The sequence below is a fragment of the Camelus dromedarius genome, chromosome 14, assembly GCF_036321535.1.
Source record: "Camelus dromedarius isolate mCamDro1 chromosome 14, mCamDro1.pat, whole genome shotgun sequence".
NCBI lineage: Eukaryota > Metazoa > Chordata > Mammalia > Artiodactyla > Camelidae > Camelus > Camelus dromedarius.
Genome location: NC_087449.1, coordinates 47840387 through 47868113, shown reverse-complemented (window position 1 = coordinate 47868113; position 27727 = coordinate 47840387). Strand labels below are relative to the sequence as shown.

At 49.3% G+C, this 27727-nt stretch overlaps 1 protein-coding gene across 4 annotated transcripts in view; it reads right to left on the bottom strand.

Moving 5' to 3' along the window:
• Nucleotides 1-27727, bottom strand: part of PHC2 (polyhomeotic homolog 2) — a 97840-nt gene that overhangs the window by 25067 nt on the left and 45046 nt on the right. For 2 of the 4 annotated variants that reach the window (XM_031464679.2, XM_064493787.1), the window contains exons 2-9: nt 22844-23053; nt 20005-20163; nt 18869-18946; nt 18264-18428; nt 16348-16500; nt 14914-15226; nt 2625-3043; nt 2185-2350 (exon numbers count right to left, since the gene is read on the bottom strand). In XM_031464679.2, the coding sequence (XP_031320539.1) occupies nt 2185-2350; nt 2625-3043; nt 14914-15226; nt 16348-16500; nt 18264-18428; nt 18869-18946; nt 20005-20163; nt 22844-22999 (1609 nt within the window). In that variant the 5' untranslated portion in view covers nt 23000-23053. The remainder of the gene's footprint in view (nt 1-2184; nt 2351-2624; nt 3044-14913; nt 15227-16347; nt 16501-18263; nt 18429-18868; nt 18947-20004; nt 20164-22843; nt 23054-27727) is intronic. The other 2 variants (XM_031464680.2, XM_031464682.2) reach the window with 2 other exon arrangements.

Here is a 27727-nt window from a genome sequence, read left to right as displayed (position 1 = left end):
GTTAAAGACAAAGAAAACATGCTACATAACTTACAGATGGCAAAGTTAAGCAGAGGAGTTAGTATAATGAATAACAAAAATCAGGTATAAAACATTCCTGCCTCACTACTTATTCTCTCTGTGGCTCAGTTTTCTTATCTTTAAAATGGGCATGATAAAAGTTCCTGCTTCAAAGGGTACTGTCAGGATTAAATGAGAAAATGCATGTAAAGCTGGCAGAGGGGACTCATGAAATGTTAGCTATTAACTATTACCATTTTCTTGCTAGGCTGGAACTGTGGGCTAAATTCACAAGATAATATTTAACAGAGATAATTAATCATATTTTGGCTCAAAATAGAAACTGTACAATTTGGAGACTGAGGAGACCTGAAATGAGAGCAGTTCCTGTTTAAAAAACTGCAAAAACAAAAACAGAAACAAAAACCAAACCCAACCCCACTGGAATTCCAGTGACACAGTGCTCTGCAAACCAATGGTATCACTCCCCTGGGTCGAAGGGGTTAATGTGGGGCCATAGGTGTGGCGTCCTGATGTAGGAAGGTGGCGGAGTTACCCCTGCAGCCAAAGTCATGGTGCTGCCCTTTCATAGCTGTGTGACCTGTAGCCTCTGCAAACTTTTGTTTCCTTCTCTAAATAATGGGGACAATAATATTTCTCTCTCAGGGTTATCATGAGTGAGTAAAGGAAAACTTAGAATAGAACTTGGCACATAGTAGGAGTTCAACAAATTTTAGTCCCTCTCTATGCTACCACCCAGATCTAGGCAACAGTCTGCCCTTGGAAGGGCTTATAAAGCTTGGTCCAGGTGCCAAACTATGGTGACTAGCGGCTTTTTATATTTGGAATTAATGTGCTTAGTTTGGGGGTATCACACTTAAAGAGAATTAGTGAAAAGGTGGAATGCAGCTAGACGAGAATGATCAGCGTGGTGGGAATGGGAGGAACTGACACGGGACAGGTGAAAAATAGAATGTCTCAGATGTTTAACCTGGTAATTTTCTCTCTCTCTCTCTCTCTCTCTTTTTTTTTTTTAAGTGGGGGATGTGGTGAGGGAGCAGAAAGAGACATAACTGTCTATAAACACTGCAGGAGATGGATTCTGTTACAATCCACAAGACAGAATCACAACCATTGGTGGAAGTCCCAGGAAAGCAGATTTTGCCTTAAAGTGAAGAGCAATTTTCTGATAATTAGAGCAGTTGCACAATGGAATGGGCTGCTTTTCAAAAATGGTTTCAAAATCCCTTAACACTGCAAGTGTGCCAAGGGAGCGACGGCCTCCTTGCTGTCTTGTACTTTTTCTAATATTCTTTCTCCATACGCCTTTACTTTCCTTTTCCTTCATCCCATCCTCTCTTCCTTGTAGGGCACTTATAACTACTTTGTCCCCAAGCACTTTTCTTCTCATGTCTCCCTCTTCCGTTTCCAAACCCCTTTTCTCTTGGCTCTCCCTGCCCCCACTCCCAGCACACATTTAGTCTGATGTTGGAACTGCCTCCCTGAGTTGTAGGTGGCCCGTGGCTCAGACTGTCACTGAGATCTGGGCCACGATTGCCCTGCACACTGGCAGAGAAGGAAAGGAAAGCCAATAGATCTCCGAGAAGGCAGAGGTACTGCTGTGACTCTCCCACCAGGGCAGAGGGATCCAGCAGAGTCTCTGGTCATGGAGAAGCCTGCCTGTCACTGAGGGCTCACAGAAGACAGAGCTCAGAGCTGAGCTCCATCCCTCCAAGGATGCTTTCCATAAGCTGAACTCATTCTGACTCGTTCTGAACCCCATTCTGGCTCCCCGCAGGCATTGCCCTTAGCTTTGAGCTACGCAGCCATCTTGCCATACTTACAACTCCACGCAGAGGATGGCGACAACTGGATACCTATATGAACTTGCAACCTGGCATGTGGATATGCAGATACATCTGACAGCAGTGACATGGCGGCCTCATCTAGAACTTTCAATTCTCCTTTTCCTTCTCTGTCCTTTTATACCCTCTGGGTCCCCTGTCTTTATCCTTGCTTCATCTTCTCCCCACCCCGCCATTTCCCCCTACCCTGCTTCTTTCTTACCTCTTGAGACTTGAGATAGTTTCCCTTCCATTCTAGCTGCCCAAGGGGAATGTGCCAGGGGATGGCAAGCAAGGCGGTCTCCTTCCCCTCCCCCAAGGGCCCCACTACACTTCATACCGTGAGCTGGGGACTGCTGGACATTAGGGCTCTTGGGTACAGGCAGGCCACCTGGTGTGGCAGTGATGATGGCTTGCTGATGCGGTGATGGACCAGACCGAGTCTCAGGCCCACTCTTCTCGGCGGTTCCCACTTCCTTCCAGTCATCAAGGGTGCACTGCTGGGGCTGTTAGAGGACAAGACAGAGATGACCATCTCGTTAATTGCCTTGACATTCCTGGACACATCCCCTGTTTCTGTGGAGCTTGGGTAGAAGGCCAGGGTGTTAAGATTCAGCCAGCCCCAAATTTGGGAGCTGGAATATCCTTTTCTTTCCTGGAATACCCAGAGAGGACGTCAATGCTCAGCTCATGGAGAAACACATCCAAATGGGGGCTGTGGGGCTCCCTGGGCTGTGTCCTCCCCCTTTGTTCCTGGGGCCTTGGAGTTGGCTTACTCACCACTGGCGAGGCAGGCTGGAGTTGTAAGATCACAGCCGAAGCGTGCTGGAACCTGCGTTGTGGGGTGTGGGACAGGCCCTCAGGGTATCCATTGTGAGGCCCAGTGTCTGGCGTCGGAGGGTGGCACTGCTGAGTGCTGCCAGGCTTGTGCAGGTTACCACTGGAGCACTGGAGAGGCAGAGTGGATGAGACCGGGCCTAGTGGCATGGCGTGGGCCTCGGGGCTAGGCTGCAGGGCCAGGCTCGGAGGGACTGAGGTGAGCTGGGGGTGGGACTGGGCTTGGAGCCCTGGCCGTGATGGCTGGGATGGCGGCTGCTGCTGTGATGGTTGCTGTTGCTGCTGCTGGATCACAAACTGGGGCTGCAGGTGCTTTGAGGATGGCTGGGGGAGGAGCTGGTGTGGCTGCAGCTGAGCATAGGCTGAAGAGGGAGAGACGGGTTAGGAGGCGTGGCTTGACCTCATCTTCTGCCATGTCCCCCAACTCTGCCCCCTCCCAGGTCCACAAAAAGAAGGCTTCCCAACTCAATGTCTCTTGCTTTCATCTCTTTCATCTTCTCCTAGAGCCCAGCCTGGCCGCTGTCACGGCCCAACTGTCTCTCTCCATTTTCTTACTTTCTTCCTAGGCTGAAATATTGGGCCCTTGGCTGTCCCTCAAAGCCCAATACAAAGCTCACCTCCCCTGTGACGCTTTCTTTGATCAGTCCAGCTGTTCAGAGAAACACTGGCTTTTGCAGTGTGCTATATTCTCTCTCTCCTCCATGCCCTTCACTTGTTTTTCCCCATGCCCCCAACAGATGCAGCCTCCCATGGCCCACCCCAGCTCTGGAAGGCTGGTTCTTATTCAACCTTTGGGCTCTACTCAGGCTGGGCCTCCTCCCAGGAGCACGGGTTGCACACAGTGGTCCTCAGAGGCAGCCCAGGGCTGGGGTCCCGGTTCCTTCTGTTACCTAGTGTGGGACCTTGGGCTAACTACTTAACCTCTCTAGGCCTCAGCTGCCTTGTGTGAAAATTGGAAACAAAAATAATTCCTGCCCAGAAAGTTGTAAGGATGAAAGGAGAAAAAACTGCACAAATAAAACGAGAGGAAGATGGCATAATGTGCCCAGCCCAAGGCCTGGCACTCAGTCATGGTCAGTCATTTCTAGCTCTAATTAAAATAATTATTACAGGCTAGGTTTAGGTTCTCACAGTACCCTGGGCTTACCTCCACCATAACGACATGTATCGCAGTGGATTATAATTGTTCCCTAGCTGTCTTCCCTTCTAGATCATGAACCCCTCATAATCAGAAACCATCACGTATCTGTTTACCCAGAACCTCGCATGATGCCTAGTATTAGATGGGGGCTAAATAAATAATTGGTTTGTCCTGAACTGGAATTCACGTGTTGCCATTTGCTGCTTGCCCTTTCTTCTTCCATCTTAACCAGGCTGGCTCTTTGAGGTGAGGATTCTTAAGACTTTTTAGTAATTCCTCCAGTGTCCACTGCATGCCTTGCAGACAGTAGGGATTCAGGACACTCAGCTCAGAGATCAACTGTCCTCAGGCTGCTCGCTCTCTGTCTAGTGGCATCCAGGCCAGCTGAGTATGAAGGCCACTCAGCTGAATCTGTCCTGCCTAAAACCTGTCCTCCGCAGGGATTCCTGTGGCTGGAGGGCCAGCAGAGGGAGGCGGTGCCGTGCAAGGGCACAGGGGGCCACGGCTGGAAGCTCACAGACAGATTTTCGCAACCAAAGGCTCCCAGCCAATGAGGAGAATGTAAATTCTGGATCTTGAGCTAACATTTAAAAAGGATCCCGTGACACAGGGCAAAGTAAGCAGATTTCAAACAGAGTTAGGGGAGGTACCTGCTTTCTTGGATTTTGTTTATTTATATGTGAGTTTCCAACTAGCTCATCACAGCCCAACAAGGAGTTCTAAGCAGAATGCCAATAGGAATAGAAAGGAAGGGATGGAAACAAGAGGTGTTAAGGAAAAACAAAATGCTCCCCAGTGACGAGTTGTAGGCAGAGGAGGAGGGAGTATGGATGGCTCACTGCCTGGATGACAGGGAGTGATGGGAGAGAGAAACATGGACAGTGATGAGGTTTTGAGAGAAGCGTGTGGCATTTGAGGTGACGGCAGAAGGTCCAAATGGAAATTGCCAACAGGCATTTGGTGATTATAAATTGCCCCTGACCCCAACCTAAGCTTTGTCTCCTAATTTCACACTGAATAGCTCAAAGCTTAACAATCAAAGACTGTTATTCAGGCAAACTTAATCATCAGGGATTTTTGAGACGACCCTTGTTAAGACACCAGAGAGGTACTGCAGACGCCACCAAGCGCCTGGCTAGGCTCCAGCAGCCAAGAAGATCTGCAGAGTGGTGGGCATCATGGCTGCAGACTCGAGTAAAACTTTCTCCCTTAATACAAAACAGTGAATTCCTGCCCCAGGAAGAGAGTCCCTCTAGTCTGAGCCGAGAGCTGGAGATGGTGCTGGTGAGAGAGGCTACGAGGGTCAGAGGCTGTCCTGCTACCAACTGGCTGTGTGGCCTGAGACAGGCCCTTTCCTTTCCCAGGGCTTCAGGGTTTTATCTGTGAGGTCAGAGGTTTGGGCTAGGTGATCACACAAGTCTCTTCCAGCTCTACAATCTGATGGGGGTGGCTAGCATAGGAAAAGGGTTTAAAATTCAGGACGTGTAAGGTGGTAAAAGGAAGGTTAGAGAAGAAGGTTCTAGACCTACAGAACATAGAGAGTATAGTTGGGCACAGGACACATTTGTTTACCAAGAATGGGAGAGGCAACTGCTGGCCTCCTGGCCCTTAATCGCTGGGCCTCCCCTCTGTCCCACTCTCTGCCCCACCCTGGGCCACTTGTGGAAAACCCAAGGCCATTGTTTTAGAACAAATGATGCTAGGATATGCCAAGTCTGGAAACAAAGCTCATGAAATCTTAGATAACTTTGTAGATCAAAGACCCCAGGGTATTTTGCAGGGAGTGTACCCCCTTAACATTTTGAGGTTAATTAAAAGCGAAGACCACGACTGAACTCCAGCATTATCCTGAGTCAAATTCCTTTTATTTAAAGTGTTGCAATAGCTTTCTAATTGGTCCTTCTGATTCCAGTTTCTTTTCACTATAATCCACCTTGTAGATAGATCACAAATTAATCTTCCTAGTGCTCAGATCTGATCCCTGATTAAAAACCATCAGAGACTCTCCTTTGTCTGTGGTTGTCTAAGGCCCCTGGCATTCAAGATCTTCTTACAACATCAACTAACCTTTCAATTTTCACTCTTTGATCCAAGCAATCTTTACTGTTCACTGCCTGCTGTATGGAAGTCTGTGCCTTGTCTCATACTGTCTAGAAGGCCATGAACCAAATCCTCATCATCATTTTCCTGCCTCTTACCAGCAGTGGGAGGCTGGGCAAGTCCCTGGACCTCTCTGTACCTCTGTGTCACCATCTTTAAAGTGGGAGTAACAATGATATCTGTATCTCACAGTAATCTCAGTCAGCGACTCATCTCCTTCGATAGGCAGAATTTAGGATTTCTTTGTTCCCTCCAAAATACCTGGAATTCAGTAGATGCTCAACCAGTATTGCTGAATGAATGAATGAATGACAACTCCAGCTTGTCTGTCCCACCGAACTTCTCCTCTTCAGAGTCAGAACATGGACGAGATGGGTGTAACCCCACGGACCATCTGGTTTTATCAGCACTCTGGTTTATTGAAGACCCTCCTCCCGTCCAACCTCTGCAAGCTGCCTTCCTGCACTCACCTTCCCCCAACCGACTGCTCTAGTCCTTGTCCTCCAGCATCACTTTCACTTTCCCCAGTGCCTCTTTGGCTCCAGTTTCAGGGCTTCCACTTTCTGGAATGCCCTCCTTCTGCTTCAGTGATCTCAGTAAGGCTTAAGCTCCTCTGGCCCAGGCTCAGCTCGTTTTCTCTCTTTACCTTAACCCTCAATTTTCCCTCAGAAGTCCCGAATGCCTTGATGGTTTGTTTGTTTATTCATTTGTGATTTAACATGTGCTATCTTGTGTATGTATCCCATTGATTCTTACTCCCGACCCCCATTTAATGTCTTTAGAATTGGGATTGCATATTAGAGCTGATGATGTTAAACTGGTAGTGCTTCTCTTTCTTAGAGTTAAAAAAAAATCATGGCACATCTTACAAAGTGGTGTCAAACTGGAATACTTTTACGCTTTGTGTGTTTATTTCCTATCTATCTGACCAGACTATATGCTTTTTGAGTCGAAGATATGTCTTATGTTTCTTTTTTTTTAAACTTAAAGATGCGCTTTAATTGAACTAGGTTTTTATGTTTCTTTCCCCTTCCACATGACAATCTACATGTCTGTAGATGCTTAGCAACTATCTGCCATTGATCACAGTGGGATCAATCACTTCTCCTCCCTCTCCCACGTCCTCCCAGCTCAGCGTGGGGTGGTGAAGGTGGGTACTTCACAATGAAGCCTTGACACCAGAGGAGGCCACATCCTGCTTCCCTACAGCTAGGATGGGGCATATCAGTTTAAGAAATATTAATGCACAGAAATCTCTCTGGACCTTTCTTTATTTTCCCCTAAGATCCAGTAGCTTCATTTCTCCCCTGTATCTACTTTGGCTGCCCCATCCTCTGCAGCTGGAAAGCTCATTGCTTCTCAGGAACAAAAGGTTGTTTCCATGGGACCTCAGCCACAGCTTTGGAAGGCCTCATCAGCCCTTTCTTTAATGGAGCAGAGGAGGGGCAGGCCTAGGGCCGTCACAGATTAGGGCCTCCCTAAAAGGAGAGACTCCAGGCAATGCTCATTTTCCCGTCCGGTGCTCTAACCTTGACAGCCTCCTTAGAATCTGAAGAGGCCAATTCACTGTTCCCCAAACAGCTGGTGGTTAGCAACAAGAGGATTAAGATCCCCCATGCAGGAGGGCTGACTGTGAGGGATTACTGGCACACCCTGCTTGCTGTATCCACTGCCAGAACTTATCAGTAATGGATCTCCATTGATCCCAGGGCTTCAGGTATGCAGGAAACAGCTCACTGTCCAGAAATGCTAGGACTCCTATTTCAAAGTACACGGGAGCTGCAAGCATCCCAACCATAGGTTGGAGATTTGCTCATACATTTATTTTTCTATGGTTGTAATAATTGACTAGTGTTTGACATTACCTGGACTATGAGCGAGGAGAAGGTGCCCATGAGAGAGGAATGGCCTAACTTTTTATTACCTGCTACTCTTCAAGGTTTAGAGAGTTGAATGAAGAGATATTTTCAATCATTCATTCACTCAACCAACATTACTAAGCACCTACTACCAACTAAATTCTATGTTTGGTGCTGGTTAAAACATGGTCCCTAGAATAGGTTACAGTTTAGTAAAAGAGACAGCTGGTAAACAGACACTCTCGACGTAACTTGGTAAATGTTATGACGAGATAAGTGCAGATTGCTGGGAACACAGAAAGGGGGTTCAGCTTGGGAAGGAAAGCAGAGAAGGCTTCCCAGAGGAAGTAGGTGCTGAGCATGATTCAGAGTGAGGAAGAAGACAGAAGGAAGAACAGGCAGGAAAACTCAGAAGCATCAAATACCACGGAGCATTCAGGGACCCAAAGGGCATCCTGTTCGGCTGACCCTGAGGTGACTACACAAGAGAAGCCAGAGAGGAGGCAGTTTTAGGTTGGGTCTAATCTATGCCAGCACCCTCAAGAGGCTACTCATCTCCAAATGTCTCTGTCTCATGTGATCGGGCTGCAGGGAGTGGCTGAGACTGACATTGACTCTAGAGGTCAGAGTCCCATTACACAGAAATAGACGAGGAAGCTCCTTTTAGGAAAACCTATTTTCCGAGATGCAGTCCTTCCAGGCTGAGGGCTGGGAGGAATACGAGAGGGGAAAGGGAGCTAAGGGAAGTTCCCTTGGAAGGGGAAACGAGGTTACAAAAGCAGGGGTGCTGCCTGCAGGGCCCCTCTGTGGTGGTCTGTCTATGCCTTCATGTCTTCAGGCCTGCTCTGCAGCTACCTGGCAAGACCACCAAATGTTCTCTGTGAGCAGGATTCCTTATAAGGTAGCTTACAGTATTAAGAAAGAAACTACCCACCCACAGCAGATTGGCTAAAGGGAGAGGGTTTTAGAATCAGAGAGATCTAGTTTAAATCTTGGGTCTGCCACCTATAGGCTGTGCAACTTAAGGCAGACTGTTTAACCTCTCTGAATCTTGACTTTCTGTTCTGCAAATAGTGATACATACTTCACAGACTAGCTATTAGTATCAAATGGAATATTATGTTTACACCACAAAGAGGAGAGGTTCACTGCCTTTGTTCATACATAGTAGATGCCCAGTAAATGGTAGCTATTCTTAAAATACTACCATATGTATATTGCTTTGAACTTCTCAAGGCATTCTGATAATTTAAGTCTCATTCATTCCTTACACTCAGCCTCTGAGGCAAATGGGCAGTGTTCCCTTTTTACAAACAAGGACAGAGAGTTGTTCCCAAGGGCTTTCTACAACGCAGCAGATTCAGGGAAAACTGACTTCATTTGACAGACGAGGCATGGTGCCTTGTATTTAACAAATTTCAAAAAAATGCTGACGGGCGAGTGAATGGCACAAGTCAGCAAGCACAAATTAAAGCGGCAGGGCTTCGAGTATTAGCTGGCGGCTGTTGAGAACTTTGGAGGTAATCTTGGAGGGATGACAACAGAAGGGGAGGTAAAGGGTCTGCACAGGTCGAGTAACTCACAAAGGGGTGGGGGTGGGAAAGGAAGAGGCAGAGGATCTGAGTGAGGAGAACTTGGGCAGTAAGTGGTTCATGGGGCCGCTGGGGAGGGTCTTGAAGGCCCCCACCCCTGTCACAGTCTGTCAGAAGTCATTAGCGTGCTGATGATTGAATCCTTCCTATAGACTGGGCATTGCAACTGATACAGTGGGAAATAAAGACACAGTGCAGGTTTCTAAACAAGAAACGACTAAAGTCTCTGAGGAAGGTGATTCTGGCAGCTATGAGTGGATGTTCTGGCCGCCAGTTAAGCCTCGTACAGTCCGCAGGCCTTAAGCAAAGTGGGGAGCTGACACAGAGGAAGACATGTCAGAACCTGGTGATAAACTGGGCGGTGACAGAGGGTGGGAGTGAGGAGGGGAAGGGAACGATATGAACCTACTGTGCTGGTCTCTTTTGCAGGCCATCTCATCCATCCTTACAGCGTGTTGTAAATATAATCATCTTTGTTTTACAGATGAAGAAATTGGGGTTTACGGAGATTAACTTGATGATGGGTGTAAAACTAGTAAGTGATGAAGCTGGAGTCCGAAACCAGGTCTAACTCCGAAGCCTATGTTTTCCCATTAGAACCCTCTGCCTCCCTGCTGAAGGGAGATAAAGTCGAAACAACCCTGAGATGGTTAGCCTGGGTACAGGAATACCTGGTGACAGTGGGCAGTGGTCAGGGACCGGGAAAGGGGGAACTTTCCGTAGAGGAAGACTTTCAGGTTTTTGCTTTTGTTTTGTTTATCAGTCTCCAAATTTTAAAAAATGTGTAGGTAGGTGGGGTGATACCCACTTGGGAAGGGCCTATAGACAGCTGGAAATCCATGGGGAGCGAGGAGGAGGACAGAGATAGACGCATATTGAGAAGTCATCTGCGGACAGGTGGCTGGTGTCTAAATGGAAAGACAGACAAGCTCCGCTAGAAGGTAAGTGTTGGAGTCAAACACTAGGGCAAACAGATTGTGTTGGGAATCCCACAGCTAATGGCAGTGGGGCCAGGGAAAAGCAAGGAGCTGCAGGGCCCACCCACGTGCACAGATGGTCACACCTACACATGGCCACTGGGCATGGGTTCCTCCCAGTGCAAGCTGAGATAATCCCTCTTCAGATCTGTTCTTGAAACTTCCTCATTTCTCAAGGTTTAACTCAAATTTCCACACCCCCTCTTAGAATTTGCACTGTTCAACTCTGTAGCTCCCATATGGTTGGCATCATGTTTGGCACATAATAGGTGCTAAATGAATAATAATTTTTCAGGTGGAGCTGAACAATTAAAGAGAGATAAACTATATGGAGATGGTAGTTAATTATTTTTTTTCTGAGCCATGTCTTCTTCATTTTATGAGATGAGTAATTATTGTTAGGATTACATGAGATATGTAGGTTAGGCATTCAGTACAGTGCCTGGAACATGGTTGTGCATTCTCACTATTAGTTGGCAGCAATGAACATAATAGGAGCTTAGGGTGAAGGATTTCAGGAAAGAAGGGATGCTCAACAGCTCCAAGGCCCTTTGTGTGTCACAGTCTGTTTCTTCTCGCTCTCTCACATACACACGTACACACCCATGGAGAGGGATGTTAAGCAAAACAGAAAACTCCTCTGCTGATATCCGCTGGCTTTTCCCCCCTCATATAAGGAGGAGACGCTTTCCCTTAAGATAAGGAGTAAGCTAAATCTGGTCCTAAAGTGCATAATTGAAATGACCTTCATGGCTGGTTGCATGATTTTAACATCAAAATTGTTGGGGATTTGATTCCAGCTAGATAACAGCTGTATGTTTTGGTTTCTGTTGGATTCTCTAAGTGAAAGTGTATCTACCCCACAGTTTGGCAGCTGCTTTGGGAGGGAAATATGGTACCCAAGAGTCCTAGAATCAGCAAGCATCACGCTGTCGAGCCTATTGCAGACAGAATCACCACTCCCTGACACAAAACCTCTTCTGTGATAAAACAAAGCCGCTGTGTGGCAGGCCTCCCCAGCAGTGAATTCTCTCTCCTTCCTGAGACCTGAGGAGGGATGAGGACATGGAACAAAGACCTGGCATCTGGAGCACAATCGTGGGGAAAGGGCCCAGGATTTTCAACGGCGCACAGTTCTCTTTCACCACAGCATCTCCCTCCTGGTCAGCCACTTTCTCCTCACCTTTGAGCCTGAGTGTGCATCCAAGGCCTTGAGTTTAGCCACTAGACTGAGGACTCCAAGACCCCAGCCTACTATCAGGAGCTGTGGCGTGGTTTCCCCTAGGTCTCAGCTTCTCTGGAAGCCAGGCCCATGGGACCTTGCAGCCTGTCCCTCTCTGCCCTCCTGGTTCAGTCCTCAGATCACAGAGAAGCCCAACCTCTCAGGCTCTGCTCTCGGCCCCTGACTCCCCTCCCCCACCCACCCACCCCTTTTCAGGGCATAAGGGACCTTTTCTATTTGCAGAGCCTAAAGAAGCCCGTTGCCAAGGTGACAGGAGCAAGAACAGCAGGGAGCTTGCCATGGGGGAGGGGCTTTGCCCCCAAACAGCTGTCAGTGGGAGCGGTCCCAGCTGGGACTAGAGCAGTCTGCCTGCTCTGGGAGGAAACAGCCCCCAGGAGGACACATTCCTCTCTGCTCTCCTCCCTCCTCTCCCCCTCCATCCACAAGTCTCCACTGGTTACTCTCCCTGGGGGCAACCAGCCAGCCAGCTCGAAAAATGCTCCAATAACAAACAAAAAACCTGCCACTCCACTCCCCCACCCTCTCTCCCCACCTCCTCTCTCTCTCTCTCTCTCTCTCTCTCACACACACACACACACACACACACACACACACACACACACACGCGCTGATCCCTCAGCACATTCACAGTGGCTGGGCAGGAGGCCAGAAGTTACCTCTGCCTGGGGAACTGGGCAGGTGCTGCTCCAGGCTGCTCCCCAGCAGGTCAAGATTATTTCAGTCTTTTTTTTTGTTCTAGAGGCTCGGAGAGGATCAGCAGCATCTGAAACTCCCTGCTGCCTTCCATGTGGGCAGTGGGGGTGGGGTGTGGAACCACTGAGAAGGGGTGGGAAAGGAAAGGAAGAATAGGAGGGGGCATCGGGAGGCAGGAACAATGCAAAGCCCACTGATTTGAGTCACTGGGAAGAGGGTCTTTGTGGTCTGCAGCTCACAGCTGCTCCGTAGAAAGTTTGGGGGACCTCTGGTTTCTGTACCACCTATAGCCACAGACTGTAAGTCCCAGGAGACACGTGGGGCCCTGGATCTCAGTCTGTAACTCACTGGCCTTCACCTTAACCAGGCTCAAGAGAAGAGAGCCCTCTACTAGACTCTATAAAACCTAGAACAATCTTAAAACTGGCAGGCTCTTTGAGCTTTGGGTCAGGAATAAGAAAGGCCTAGGAAGCCCCAAATTACTGTAAGAACTGAAAGAGGCAAGTACGGCTTGATGATTAAGAGCACAGGAACTGACTCAGCCAGACGTGGAATTGGTTCCCAGTTCTGCCACGTAATACTTATGTGACCTTGAGTGACATACATAGTAGTTCTCGGGTAACCTCTTTGAGCTTCAGTTTTCTCATCTGTAACGATGGATAAAAACATCTACCTTACAGGGTTCTTCTGAAGGTTACAAGAGGTAGGGTACATAAAAATGCCCAGTATATTATCTAGTGCACAGCAGAGGTTTTATCAGGCTGATCTGCTTTCTGTCCAGTTTTCTTGAGGCCCTAAGGTTGCCTACGAGCCCAAGGAAGAAACTTAAAAACTAGTCTTTCTTTGGATGGGTCCTTAGAATCTGGGGGGCTGGCTCAAATCTAGGGAGGGGGTTACATTTTGGCCTGGGCAGAAATGGGGTTCTCAGTAAGTTCTGAAGCCCCAATGCTGCTCTGTGGTTTGTAGATTGCGTGAACAGGTAGAAGAAATGCTAATTTGGGGTCCTCACTCTACTCCCGGCAGCTATCAACTCACACTGTAAGACCCCCCAGACTTCCTCCTCTGAGCCTCAGTTTCTCTCTCCATGAAAGGAGAGGCTGGACTAGTCTCTGGAGAGAGCAGTGCCAGACACTGAGAAACAGCCGGAGCCACAGGGCAGTGAGGCCTGTGCAGGGCGGTGCCTGTCTCGGCTCGGATTGGCCACTGGAGGCAGAGGCCACCTCCGTCCTCGAAGCCTCAAAAGGGTGAATAAAGGACTTGAAGTCACATTCTCCCCAGCTCACTGTCACAACGCTCCGCCTGTGCCTCCCGTGTCTGTCTGGAACTCCTTCCCCTACTTTGTCTGTTGGGGAAATGCTCCTGCTTTAACACCCAGTGCCATTTCCTCGGAAGGACAGCACCTCTGCCCAGTCCTGCCTGGCACTGGGGTGCCCAGCTGGGCCCACACTTACCTCATACTGACTCCTACAATGGAATTTATGCAACCGAATGGATTTGCTTATATATCTGGCTCCCTCCTTTTGACTGCACACTCCTTTAGGTAAGAAATCACATTTTGACCATCTTTGTTAATCTAGTAACAAGCACAAAGTAGGCTCTCAAGAAAAAAAAAGATGCAGGTTAGACTGGATGGTAAAATGGTCTGAATGAGGATAGGATTAGTGGTTATTTACGGGATGTGACCAGGGTGATTCTCTCTGTGATGCAAAGTCGCGTGGCCCACCACTGTATTTCTGTGCTGTAACCACAGCGTGGTCTTATTCCTGAGACTGGTAAGTCTGGCTTCCAGGGCTCTTGGCTGATTTTCTCATTAAAGATTGCCTACAACAGGCAGTGCTGGGAGAATTTTAGCAGGCAGGGAAAGAGACTAGCCCCAGGGAACACTGATTCATCCCCTTCACAGAATTTGCCTCACAAGTCATCTGCTGGATTATTACTTTTTTAATCTGCTAGATTTATTCTCAAGTGTCACCTTCCCTGGCAAGCTTTTCTTGGCTCCTCTCCCCAAGGCTAGATAGTGCCTCCACGTCCCTCCAGGGCTCAGCGCTCACACGTATTATAGCGCTTGGCACACCATATCGCATTGTACTTGTCTGTCTCTCCAGACCGGATTCTCCTTGGAGGGCAGGGTCCAAGTCTTACTTCTCTCTGCGCACCGAGAACTGGCAACATAGTTGGTGAATATTAGTCAACAAATGTCTGTCGAATGATGAGAGAACAAGCTTCCCACTTCCTCATCTCCCTGTGTGGTTCTTACACACTTCTGGCTAGCCCCTGTTCTTTCTGCTGACTCTCAGAAAATTTCAAAATAGTCCAACTGCCAAGCTCCACTCTCAAGGTTAAGTGCTATGATTGTGTGCTCGGAGAATCACATGGTGCCCACTGTAAAGAAGGTCTCATTTATCCTAGCTGATGTGGCTGCCTTCTCTGAAGCTAGATGAGAAGAAGCATAAAACAGAATCTGGAGCTGACGCACATGTCAAGATTGTAAGAGGGAAGACAGAGAGACGCACATATGGCTGACATCTTAGCATGTCCATGGGAAAAAAGAAAGTCTGATAGGTTCCCTCTGACCCACAGGCCTTCTGAGTTTTCTGGGATAGGATCCTTCTTCCCGGAGCCCTTACCTGGTGCAATGAGGGGGTGGGTCGCCACAGCGGGCACCATCCGGCTGAGCCCAGCCCGGCCCTCCGAACTCCCTGGTACACTGCCGTTGCCCTCTACTTTCTTGAGTGGCTCCGTCACACTGTCAGTGGTGCCAGGCTTGGCACCTGCAGGGGAACCCTGAGCAGTGTTTCTGCCCTGTGATGGGGTAGGCAGAGGCTGGCTGCCACCTGGTGTGGGCTTCAGGGCCAAGCTGGGCAGGACGGGCTGAGTGGGGGTAGGGCCCGAGGCTGCTGCAGTTGGTGTCTGTTGTGTTCGGAGGGTCAAGTTCTGAACCTGGAAAAGAGGGGTCTATAAGAGTCCAGAGAATGTGGGCAGGAGCCATGCCAACACACAGTTCAAAGAGGGAAGGAGTTAGGGATGGATCCAGGAATGGGTGAATAGGACAGTGGGTTGTAAAATCAGAAAGAAGGAGAGAGAATGAGATAGGGGCTGAAAGAAGAACCACAAGCAGGTAGAGTTTTTAAAGGAGACAGAAAGAGTGCTAGTGACTGGATTCATCAGCAGAAGAAGTTAAGTTCTGAGCAGGGATGTCTGTCCAGGCTGGGGCAGGCTGGGGCAGGCCGTGGCAGGGAGGCCAGGCTCTCTCTCCTTTCTGTTACCTCCCCTCCTCCCTCAAACTATCAGGATGGGGTGCACCCCACTTAGAAAGAATTCCCAGATATGGCGGGGCCTGGGGCTTCCCACACTGGAAAAGGCAGAGGCAAAAGTGAAAGTTAATTGACTAGCAAGACCCTCCAAAGGATTATCCTGTCCTCAGGACAAGGGTTACAGACTCCATGAAGGGCGTGCTTATTCAACCTGGTCCCTGGTGCCCTCTGCTGGACACTTGGAGGCTGTGCCAGACTCGCATCTGACAAATCTGATTGTCTTGTTACCCTGTGGGTCCCCATCCTGAAGCTGAGGACGGTTCCTCTCCCCGCTGCCCACAGAATCTTTACATCCACAGCAATGTCTGTCTGCTCCCAGCAGAAGGTAGGGACCCAGGACCCATATTTGCTCCCTCTTGGTCCATGCCATTTTTCCCTTCCTAGAGGTGCTAGCATGTGTCATCAGAGTGGAATTTCCCTCTTAAAAAGCAGCAACAGAGCTTCTCCCAGGGACGGTGTCAGGTAAAGCAGTAGTATGACCACCATGACTTGGCCTCAGTGCGCTGCTGGCTCCCGACCTGTGTTCGGGGCATCAAGCAGAGTCAGGGGTGGCCGAGGACTTCTCAGCGGGGAATTAGGAGCAAGTCTCGGAGCACTGGGTTGTCCTGTCTCCCCATTGCTTTCCTAGAGGACCCCAACATTTCCAGAGATTCAAAGCTCTTCCAGGGCTTAGGACCATACCCAGCATTGGTGCCCCTGTGTGGGGGTGCCCACCCCCCTGCCCTCCCACAAGCAAGGACTCCTCACCTGGGCGGGGGTGGGGGGCCGGGCGGGGGAGCCAGTGCCGAGCTCAGGCTGCACAGTAGCGACGGTGGCCGTGGGCGTGAAGATGAGCTGAGGGGACAAAGGAACAGTGCCGCCTAGGCTCCTAGCTACCTGCACCAGGTTACCTGGCTGGGCCTGGAATCACAGGAAACGAGGCGCCTTTTACCTGCCCAATGTGGGCTCAGCCACAGGACAACAGTTTAGCCAGGGAGCAGAGTGGGGAATCAGGGGGCACAAAAGGGGAAGAGTTCAAGGGCATCTCCTGAAAAACCTATTCAAGAGGCTCATCGCGTCCTGACCCCAGCCGGGCAGTGAAGGGGTGGGGGTGGGGGATGTCCTGGGGCTGCACCTAAGTCAGGTCTACTTCAGAAGCCTCTGTGAGAAGCTCTCCCAGAAGGACAACAACCGCAGGACCCCCTCAAGACCCCCTCTGCAACATTGCGGTCAGCAGGGACCGTGGGCAGAGACAGATGCCCTGGGACCATGTTCTAGATCTAACCTACTCCGGACTCCAGGTCTGGGTCAGAACAGGACTCTCCGTCAGAAGGGATCAAGTTAGATGTACTCTTCTGGCCATTTTCCAGTCAAATTTAGAGTAGGCTGTGAGCATGTGTGTGTGTGTGTGTGTGCCCACAGAGACAACAATGCTCGAGGAATGAGAGTGCCCAGAGCGAAACTCAGATCTGCTTCTCCTTCTGTGGGGTGCAGGTGACTGAGGGTCTCTGCGTGACATTCCCACCCCTGTGAGTCTAGAGTGGTGTGTATGTGGACACATAGTGTCCGACAGTGTGCCTGCTCCTCTGAGCTTGTGTACCCCGCTCTGGGGAGGAGGATGGCCAGCCTGCAGGGCTCCAGATGGGGCTGTTGAGCAGACAAGGGGCAGAGTAAACTGAAGACAGAGCAGGCTTGGGCAGTGTCATGGGTGGCCGCCTGGCTCCCTGGAGTGGAAGTCTATTCCACACCGAGGGTCTACAAGGCTGCTCCCTGGGAATGGCGCTGCATCTCAGTGAACTCTGAGTCAAAAATGGAAGTGCTGGAGCTGGACCAGAAAAGCTCCCAGGGTCCATTTCTGGCTGCAGGAGCCAAGGGAGAGGTGGGGGTGTATAGTCCTCAGGATATGTGTCGAGGAGCTGAAGAACTCTTCAGACTGGGAGACAGGAGACTGGACTCACCGTAATTGGAGCCCAGGGTAGAGCTAGATGTTCCTGCCTCCTCAGGTGTGTGCTGCGGTTTTCCCAGGACATTCTGCTAAATATTAGGAACCTCCAGGTTCCTATGGACCTCTGTGACCTCTCAAGGGTAGGTGTGAAGGAGGGACTCTGGGCATGCACGTCCAGGGCCACTGCCATCCTGACTACATTCAGCCCAAGCAAGCCCCCCTGATGAACGTTGACAGGGTGACCCTGGTGAGAATGGGGGCCCAGCTGGAGGGCATGTTCTGAAACCACTGCCACCTTCACCACCTGGGCTGGAGTGCACTTCCGGCCCTGAACTAGAGGTGGCCAGTCCCTGCGAGGACTGTCACAGTGGGATAAGACCCCACTTCTGTAGGGTACTTGGACCACCTGGGCACAGGCCCCTGCATTCTCTACCTTAACTAATTTTAGGGCATGGTTTCTGATAAGAAGAGGGCAATTCTGTTTCCCTCTAGGAGGGGAAGGAAAGGAGGCATCAGGGGTAACTTTATTTCGACCTGGAGCCCCACCTGTCCTCAAGTCATGGAGCCCATACCAAAGCTCCAGCTCAGCCTTCCAGGCCCGCTTCTTTATGCCAATTGCCCCTCAGCACTTCTCCCCAACCCTTCTCTCAACCCCACTCTTCTCTAATCGCCCAGCTCCCCACTTCTCTGCCTCCGTCCTCCTGGCCCACCTGAGCTGTGGCCCACACTGGGTACTCACCATCTGTGCTCGCAGATACATCTGTGCTTGGCTTGCGGTCAGGGCGGGAGAAGACGTGTTGCCCAAGAGCACAGCCTGCTGGGCGATGCCCGAGGCTGCGGCTGAGTTGACACTCTGAGCCCGGTTGATGAGCTGGGCTGCAGCTGGGGAGGCTGCCAGGTTGATCTGAGGAGAGAGGCATGCGCAGCAGAGAACAGGAGGCTCTGAGGGTTAACGCTGTGCCCCTTCATCCGTTCCTCTCTCTCCCCCCTTCCCTTCCTTGGCAATTCAGCCTTCTTTTGCACCGTCTCTGGTCCTTGGGCCCTGGGTCTCCCCCAGCACTGCTGCATCTGGCCTACGTGCAGAGCTGCGGGGAGGATGCAGTGGGGAGAGGACTGAGCTATGAACAGAGAGCCTGACACTGGAAAGATGATGGGGAGTAATTAAAGGGAGTTAGAAATCAGCCTGCACTTTAAAAATTTTTTCCTCGCAAGAGTAATAGATACTGGCCATGATTCTACATGGCTAAGGATTCACCACAGTTGGGTCTGGAAGCATTCTGGACAAGGAGGGTGGGGCTGGTCCTGAAGCTGGGGGCCCTGCCTGCTGTGCTGTGTCCTACTCACCGAGGATGCTGGGGCCGGGGCCTGTGCAGACACGCTGCTTCCTGAGGTGCTCCCCTGTCTGTTGGCCACCAGGCTTGCCTAGGACAGAAGAATTCTTGTCACTGGAGGAGCAGATCTCCTCCAGTCATTCCCCAGGCTCTCACCTTCCACAGGAAGCACGACAGGGTGGTGGTCAGGAGTCAAACCCTTATTCTGTTTCATCTATGTGATCTCAAGCAAGTGTCGCAATTTCCTTTTTTGTAAAGTGGGGGTAAGAACAGTATTTACCTTGGAGGGCTGCTGAAAGGGTCACACGAGGCAGAGCATTTACACATAAGCACTCAAAGCGTCAGCCATGACTGTGACCTATGCTTCCTGCTCTCTTTGCCCCCCTGCTTCACCCCACTGCTCACGTCAGGCTCACGGGCCTCCACGTGGATAGCTGGGCACATACTGTCTGGAATGTCCAGCCTGCCTCTCCTCTTGGCCAGCTTCTCATCCCTCAAGTGTCAGCTTCCTTTTCCTCCAGCAGACAGGCTCCCCCAACCACCTTGTCTAAAGCAGCCCTCCCTGTCACTCACTCACAGCCGACTGCTCTTCTCTTTCACAGGGCTTATCACAGCCATGATATTTAGACGTGCTGTTTCCTTGTCTATATGAGTTTCTGTTTACTTGCTGTCCACCCACTATAAGCTCCAAGAAGACAGGGTCCACAGTGCACTCAATGCAGGACATACTCTCTGGCAAACAGCAGGCGCGTAACAAGTTCTGTTGAATGAATGACTGAGCTCTTCTCGGCCACTAAAGGCAGACAGCAAGCTGAATGGGTGATGGGCTTCTCCCGTGGACACCTCCCTGGGCCCTCAGTCCCTTCCCTGTAGGCAGTGATGTGTCAAGGCAGGCCGTCCCGGTCCCTCCGGGCCACTTGGGCTGTGAGTTCCAGCCGCTCCACTGGAGAGCTGTGTGGCCTCGGGCAAGGTGCTTAACCTCCCAGAGCCTCTCTCCTCATCTGCAGAAGGACGCTCATGACGATTGTACCTACTTCACAAGGGCTCTGTGAGGGTCCAGTAAGAACTCGTGGGAGCCCGCGTGTAGCGCCTGCCTCTTCTCCCCCTCACCTGGGCGGCATCAGCGGTGTTCCTGTACCTTTGTCTTACCTGCTGCACAGCTGCCAGGCTCTGGAGCTGGGCGCTGCTCAGGTGCTGCTGCTGCAGGGCCGCAGTCTGCAGCATGAGGTGCTGCTGCTGGGCTGCATACATCTGCTGCAGGTACTGGGCCGCGGTGCTGGGCTGCCTGTGCAGGGCCTGCTGGATCACCTATGGAGGGAGGGGAGGACCGGGGGCGAGCTCACTGCAGACCTGCCCCTTCTGCAGCGACGCCACCTGCTCAACCTCCTCTCTCCCCAGCTGCTCAGAGAAGGACAAAGCCTGTGATTCCCATTCTCCAGGGAGTGGAGGAGACCACTGTTTGCAAAGCTTCATACGTTCCTGCCTCGTCTATCTTGCATTTCTCTTTAGCACATACGCTCCCTGCTCCCCCTGGATCCGGGCGGCACATGCTGCTCTGACCAACACCCAGGGCTGTGGGAGCTCGGAAGGCAGAAGTCCTTTAAGCCTCCAGTGACTGGGTCCCACGCCAGTCTTGTTTGTACCCCTTTCCCTCCGTTCTGCAGCCTTTGATGGGGGTAACTGGACCACAGGGATGACGACAACGAAGGGAAACGAAAATCAACAAGGCTGAGAGGAGGAAAGGGGTGGGAAGAAAGAGACAAGTCTGAAGAAGGGCCTACTCCACCTTTGGCCACACAGCCAGCCAAACTAAAACCTGTTCAAGGGCAACACCCTCTCAGCAGCACCTGCCCTCACCTGCTTGAAAGTTCATATCGGTCCCTCAGAAGACGGTTCCCCTGGCCTTGCAGAGCAGGGATGCTGCAGCCGCCGGGATGCTGTAGCTGCTGGGATGCTGCATTCCTCTTCACTCTTTCCCTCCTTCTCTCCATCACTCCCTCTTTTGAGCCACCACCTCCCATTCCCTGGCCTTACTGCTATTCCCACTTTCCTGATGGGACTGGCTGAGCCACAGTCTCTAAGAAACAACATAAGATTGCTCTTTGATCCCCTCCCATCTTCCCACCCTTCAAAGCATCTCCCACCTCCCCAGGAATGAGGAAGAGCAAATGCCTTTCCCCAGCCCTGAGATCCTCTGTCTTCTTCTCATTAGCCCCAGAGACATTTCTCCTCCCTTCTCCCTACCTGGTCACCCTCCTTCCATCTTCCTATGGGGTGCCCTACACAGGTCCTGGCCAGGCTTTGGCCCACTTCCTCCCCTTAGCTCTGCTGAATCCCTGGCTACAGGGCTGCTCCCACCCTGGATTCTGCCCCCAGCACGTGAACCTCCAGTCTGGCTCTCTCCTGCTGAGCGTGATTTCTAGGGGCTGGTGGCTCTAGGGTGAAACAACCTCTGGGCTCAGATTCGGGGTTCTGTAAAAATAGGCTGATATCACAGATCCTCCAAGGGCTCTCAGGTCTCCCCAGATCCCCACCCCCACCTAGCTCCTCCACACCTTCTTTCAGTGTACTTTCCCCTCTGAGGGTCCTGGTTTACATGAACTCGGTTCTTTTTATCCCTTGTCCTCCCCAGAATTCCTTCTTCTTATTCCCTTTGTCTAAGCCTCTCTGTTTCCCTTAGACTCCTAAAGGCAGCTCCCAGCCATCCAGACAGCAGTAGTAGAGATACCGTGAGTGCTCCTCACCGAGGGGTGTCAAGGAGTAGGAATAGGAGGAGCCCCAGAGGTTCTGCTTGGGGGCGGAACACAACCTTGGGTCACTCCATTTGCCAGACCAGAAACCCCAAACCCCTCCTTCTTAGAATTGTGGTGAGGGGCAGAGGAGAGCACATCCTAAAGTCAGCTGCTAGAAATTGGTGCTAAAATACTCATGTGCAAAAGGGCCAGGGGAGGAAGCCTGGTGGGGGTGGGCAGCAAGGATGGAAGCGTGATTTTATGAAGTGTGAGGCCGAGGTAACTGGGAGATTATCTGTTAAGGGAAGATTTCAGAGTATCTAATGGGGTCATCTTTAACCAGATTTTCCAGGCCCTCTCACCATCTGCTGTGGCTTCTCCTCCATTCCCTAATCTGGGCCCAGGGCCAAAGCAGGATGAGGTCACTTGTCCAGTGCACCCAAAAAGTGACAGAAAAGTTCTCAGAGCAAACACTTCTCAGCTGCAGTCTCTCTTTCCTGCCAATTTTATCCAGGAGCCTCAAACAGACATTGTGGTGAGGAAGGACACAGGTCTGCGGGGCGATACTCAGGTTCAGCTTTTTTGTCTTTATCTGAGTGAACCTGGACAAGTCACTATCTTCTTTAAGCCTCAGTTTTCTCAATTTTAGTATTGTGCCTAATAATACCCATTCTCACAACCAGAGGAGAAGATAACCAGGCAAAATGCTTCGTACGCTGTGGGGCACATGGTAGATGGTAATACGTGGTCATGATTGCATTTTGGGACCATGTGTAATCACCTGGAAGACCTCACAGATGACATTTTGCAAACTGCTGTTTTAGGGAAGAAGGTAAAAAGCTGCAAAGACAGAGGATTGTTTTGGGGTTCTTTTTTGGTTCACTGTGTGTACGAAGCTTAGATTTGTTACAAAGTAGTGATCATTTAGATAGTGGGTCTAGGACTGAGCAGCCCTCAGTCACTTTTTCTGTTCGCTATTTTTATTTGTCTGCCCCTTAAACTTTCACACGCCTATCCTCCCCAGATGGCACTCTGGGACCTGAATCCCAGGTGAGACAGGAATTTTTCAGATCTGCTAAGTATCCCCACTCTCCCCCAACTTCCTCGACTGAACCCATGTGGCATCACTTCTCCTCAAACTGTGCACAAATATCTGCCCACTGACATACTCTCTTACGCCTATGCTAGATTCGACACCCAGGTTGTTCTCCAGACCATGGAAGCTGATGTAGTACCTAGGTCAGGTGGAATCTTACCTGCACTGTCTGCCGGTCAGGAATGCCACTGTACACAGAGATCTGGGGCCCCGTGGGGCGGCCACTTCCACCACCGCTGCTGCTACTGACCCCGCTGGTACTGCTGGTGACACTGGCGCTGCTAGATGTGTGGGGGGCCGGCAGCTCATTCTCCATGGCCTACAGGATGCCACTGTCAGGGTGCTCAGGTGGCAGAAGAGCAGGCAGGTGCTGGGAGGAAAGAGGCAGAAGTGAAATGTCAAACAAACGCTGACTAGAGAAGCACACGTAGGCATCGCCCTCCACCAGCCTGAACGGAGGTCTCGAGCCGCACCTGCCACCAGGAGGGCAGGGCCAGGGTTGGCTTGCTAGGCGAGGCCTGAATCTAAGTCTGTTACTCTGCTAGAGGCAGTAAAAAATCAGGCACCGAGGCGGATTCCCTATGACCGGCTTCCTAGGAGGGATCTTAGGGGTCATCCTCACACCATCAACTTTTTCATCACTAGAATGGAGAAACTCAACACTAGACACATTATTATTTGTTCATATTTATACAGGCAGTTCTTGAAAGAAATGGAATTAAAAATCTAGAGCGAACAGAATGAGAGACAGAGGCAATGCAATAAACTGAAGTGTTTATTTTGTTTTGTTTCCAAAGCTGGAAGAGCTTCGAGTATGCCTGGAGTCCCTGTTTCCTCCATGGAGTACTCACTGAGTGCTCTCTGATCTAATGCTTCATTGAGCATTTTGGTTAAAATCATAGGTTTTGGAATCAGAAAGACTTGGGTCTGAGTCCTGGCTCTGCCACTTACCAGCTGGGGAAAACTGGCGAGTCACACTTCTCTAACCTTCTGTCTTAATCTGGCAGACATATGAGTGTATGGATTGTTGGGAGGATACAGTGAATTAATGACACAAAGTGCTTAGTGGGGTGTCAAGCACATACCAAGTGTTCCTTATGCACTGGCTGTTGTTGTGGTTGTTAAAGCTGCCCCCAGCTAGGTTCCCATTGTCAGTCCCAATAGATCAACCCTCTTCCAGGTGGAACTGGCAAGCCTCTTGGAGCTTTTATCCCAGTCACTAAGGGACACCAAAAATGCCTTCAGGGGCCATCTTATGATCAGGATTCAGAGTTGGAAGCTGCACATCCCCTCAGGGAAATGTGTTCCGGAGTGGAGAAGGGCTGGGATGGAAGGAAGGCAAAGGCATACCTAGGTCTGAGGTCAAGTGCCTCTCTTTTTCCTTCATGCTATTCCTAAAATCCTAATTTTCATATATATAAGCGTTTCCTTCTACCCATTTCTTCCTCCATCTAAAAACAGCACTTTTGTTGACGGATATTGACTAGATAAAGAAGCTGTGATATATATATATACAATGGAACACTAATCAGTCATAAAAAAGAATGAAATAACGCCACTTGCAGCAACATTCTTGGACCTAGAGATTATCATACGATGTAGGCCAGAAAGAGAAATACCATATATCACTTATATGTAGAATCTTTTAAAAACAACATAAATGAACTTACTTACAAAACAGAAACAGACTCACAGACACAGGAAACAAACTTATGGTTACCAGAGGGGAAGGAGAGGGTGGAGGGATAAATTGGGAGTTTGGGATTTGTAGATACTAACTAGTATATATAAAATAGATAAACAACAAGGTCCTACTGTGTAGCACAGGGAACTATATTCAATATCTTGTAATAGCCTATAATGAAAAGGAATTTGAAAAGGAATATATATATGTATAACTGAAGTTATGCTGTACACCAGAAACGAACATGACATTGTCAACTGACTATACTTCAATTAAAAAAAAAGAAAAACAGCACTTCTTTGTTATTCCATCACAGACATTCAATTCTCTGCTTGCAGATTATACCACATTAATAAATGAAGAAAATAATATGATTTTCTCACACTATTGAGAGAACTGGTGAGTGCAAAGAACTAAAATAGTCATTAATGTCCTGACATCCTCTTCCCAACGCTGCTCAGTTTGGAGGCTGTCAGCGTTTCTCAGGATGCCTTCTTCAGACAGGGGTGGGGGCGGTTTCACTAGGGGCTGCAAAAAGTGTCCATGCAGGCTCAAACACAGAGCGTTGGGGGTGAGGAAATCTAGGCTCCTCCCAGTGGGCAGGGAGCAAGTTGAAGTCTAGAGGCCTATGGCGTCTGAGGCAGTGTAACAGCCTGTAGACGGCACTCATGATCTGGGGTCCTTAAACAGGGATTTCCTTTAATGCTTGTATGTCTGCTTTTACTGCCACTGGGCAAGGCCCTCTTCCGTGAACTCCCTTTGTCCTGAACTGCACTCAGTCCTGGATCTCACTTTGACCACCTGCTTGTTAAGGATGCTTATGTTGTCATGATGGTGCAGGTGGATGAAAGAGGAAAGTCAAGTATTTCCTGTGCTCTGCTCAGTCGACATCTACCTCATCTCACTTTCCACGGAAGGAAGGGTAGCCTGGATAGAAAGCAGTAGACGGCATAATTCTGATCTTGCAGAAACCGACAAATTAGTTGAAGAGACAAGCTGAAGTTTTAAGGCTCACCAAGCTACAAATCAGTAAATGAGAGTTATGTTCAAACTTGGAATATCCCAGAGAATCCCAGAGTCTTCTCTGTGTTAAATGCCCATCTCCCTTTCCGAAATTATTGATCAGAATTGGGTTTCAGTTCTTGCTTTGCATCCCGCCCTAGGAAATCTCCATGGAAATACATATAAACATAAACAGTAAGATGGGAAAACAGGGCAGCGGCCACAGCAAATTAAGGAGAGGGAGTCTACATCCTGGATGGTCAAGTCTCAGTTCAATTTTTTTTTTTTTCTTTTGCAGCAGCTGAGCCGATCTTGGGCACAGTGTATACTCAATCTCTGGTGAGAAATAAAGCAAGACAAAATTCTAAAGAGAGCATGGCATCCCTTTATGGTAAAACAGCAACTGCTCTCCATGCCCGGGAGGGAGACTGACCTGAGCAACATGGGGACACAGGCACAATGCATTTCCCCAAATCTCTTGCCCGTCTGCCCCCTTCCTTCTGCTGCCACACAAGCCTTTCCTTTCTCTCTTCATCCCATCGTTCTTGGCTTTTGCACCCTTCCTTCGTCTTTCCCTTTTCTGTCTCTCATTAATTTTTGCCCATTCTTGCTGCCCGCACATCCCTATCCTCCCACACCCGAGCCCACGCCTGCCCTCCCTCTCAGCTGGCTAGCCCTCTCTGTTCCAGCCCCCGCTTTTGGTAGCTACAGCTGTCTCTCCAGTGCACACACTCTCCCTCTCCTCTCTTCCCCCCTCTTCTCTGGCTCCCTATCAGTCACTCCTGCAAAGCAAAGAGGAGGGAAGGACAGACCCTGCCTAAGAGATGAGGGAACACTTCAAAGGAGACGAAACATTGAGTTGACTGAACCCACGCTTTCTCTGCTTTCACAGCATAAAGCTGCCCTGTCCCATCTTCCACGTCTTGTCAATCACTTCTAGAAGTTCCCCCAACCAACATGTTCCTAGTTTTCCCACAATCTGAACATCTATTGAGCATCTACTGCATGCAGGGTATTCTCGCTAAGAACTGACAATAGAAAAGAAGTAGAAGACATGGATCCTCATTTGAAGATTTTGAAACCTCTTGCCCCAGAAAAAAAAAAATGCAGACCTATGAAAGATAGGCTTACAATTGTAGGGGTAAGCGAATGCTTTGAAGCCTGTCCATTAACACTGGATTCTGTTTCTTAGTAGGTAGGGGGCATGAAGTACAAATTTAAAGATAAGACGACAACCTACGGAATGGGAGAAAATATTTGCAAATGATGCGACTGACAAGGGCTTAATTTTCAGAGTATATACACAGCTCATACAACTTAGTACCAAAAAACAAACAACCCAATCCAAAAACAAGCAATTCTCCAATTAAGACATACAAATGGCCAATAGGGATATGAAAAAATGCTCAATATTGTTTATTACCAGAGAAATGAAAATCAAAACTCCAATGAGGTATCACCTCATACCAGTCAGAATGGCCATCACTCAAAAGTCCACAATCAATAAATGCTGGAGAGGGTGTGGAGAAAAGGGAACCCTCCTACACTGTTGGTGGGAATGTAGTTTGGTGCAGCCATTATGGAAAATAGAATGGAGATTCCTCAAAAAAACTGAAAATAGATGTACCATATGATCCAGCAATCTCACTCCTGGGCATATATCCAGAGGCAACTCTAATTCAAAAAGACACATGCACCCCAATGTTCACAGCAGCACTATTTACAATAGCCAAGACATGGAAGCAACCTAAATGTCCATCTACAGATGACTGGATAAAGAAGTTGTGGGATATCTATCTATCTATCTAGCTAGCTATCTAGCTATCTCTAACTATCTATCCCACAACTTCTTTATATATACATATATACACAATGGAATACTACTTAGCCAAAAAAAGAATAAAATAATGCCATTTGCAGCAACATGGATAGACCTAGAGATTGTTATTCTAAGTGAAGTAAGCCAGAAAGAGAAAGAAAAATACCATATGATATCACTCATATGTGGAATCTAAAAAAAAAAGAAAAAAAGAGGTCACTAATAAACTCATCTACAAAACAGAAGCAGACATAGTAAACAATCTTATGGTCTTATGGGAAAGGGATAGATTTGGAAGTTTGAGATATGCAAATATTAGCCACTAAACATAAAAATAGATTTAAAAATTTTCTCCTGTATAGCACAGGGAACTATATTCAATATCTTGCAATAAACTTTAATGAAAAAGAATATGAAAATGAATACATGTGTGTACATGCATGACTGGGACATTGTGCTGTACACCAGAAACTGACACATTTTAGCTGACTGTACTTCAATTAGAAAAAACATAAAAATAACATTGCCGACCATATGCC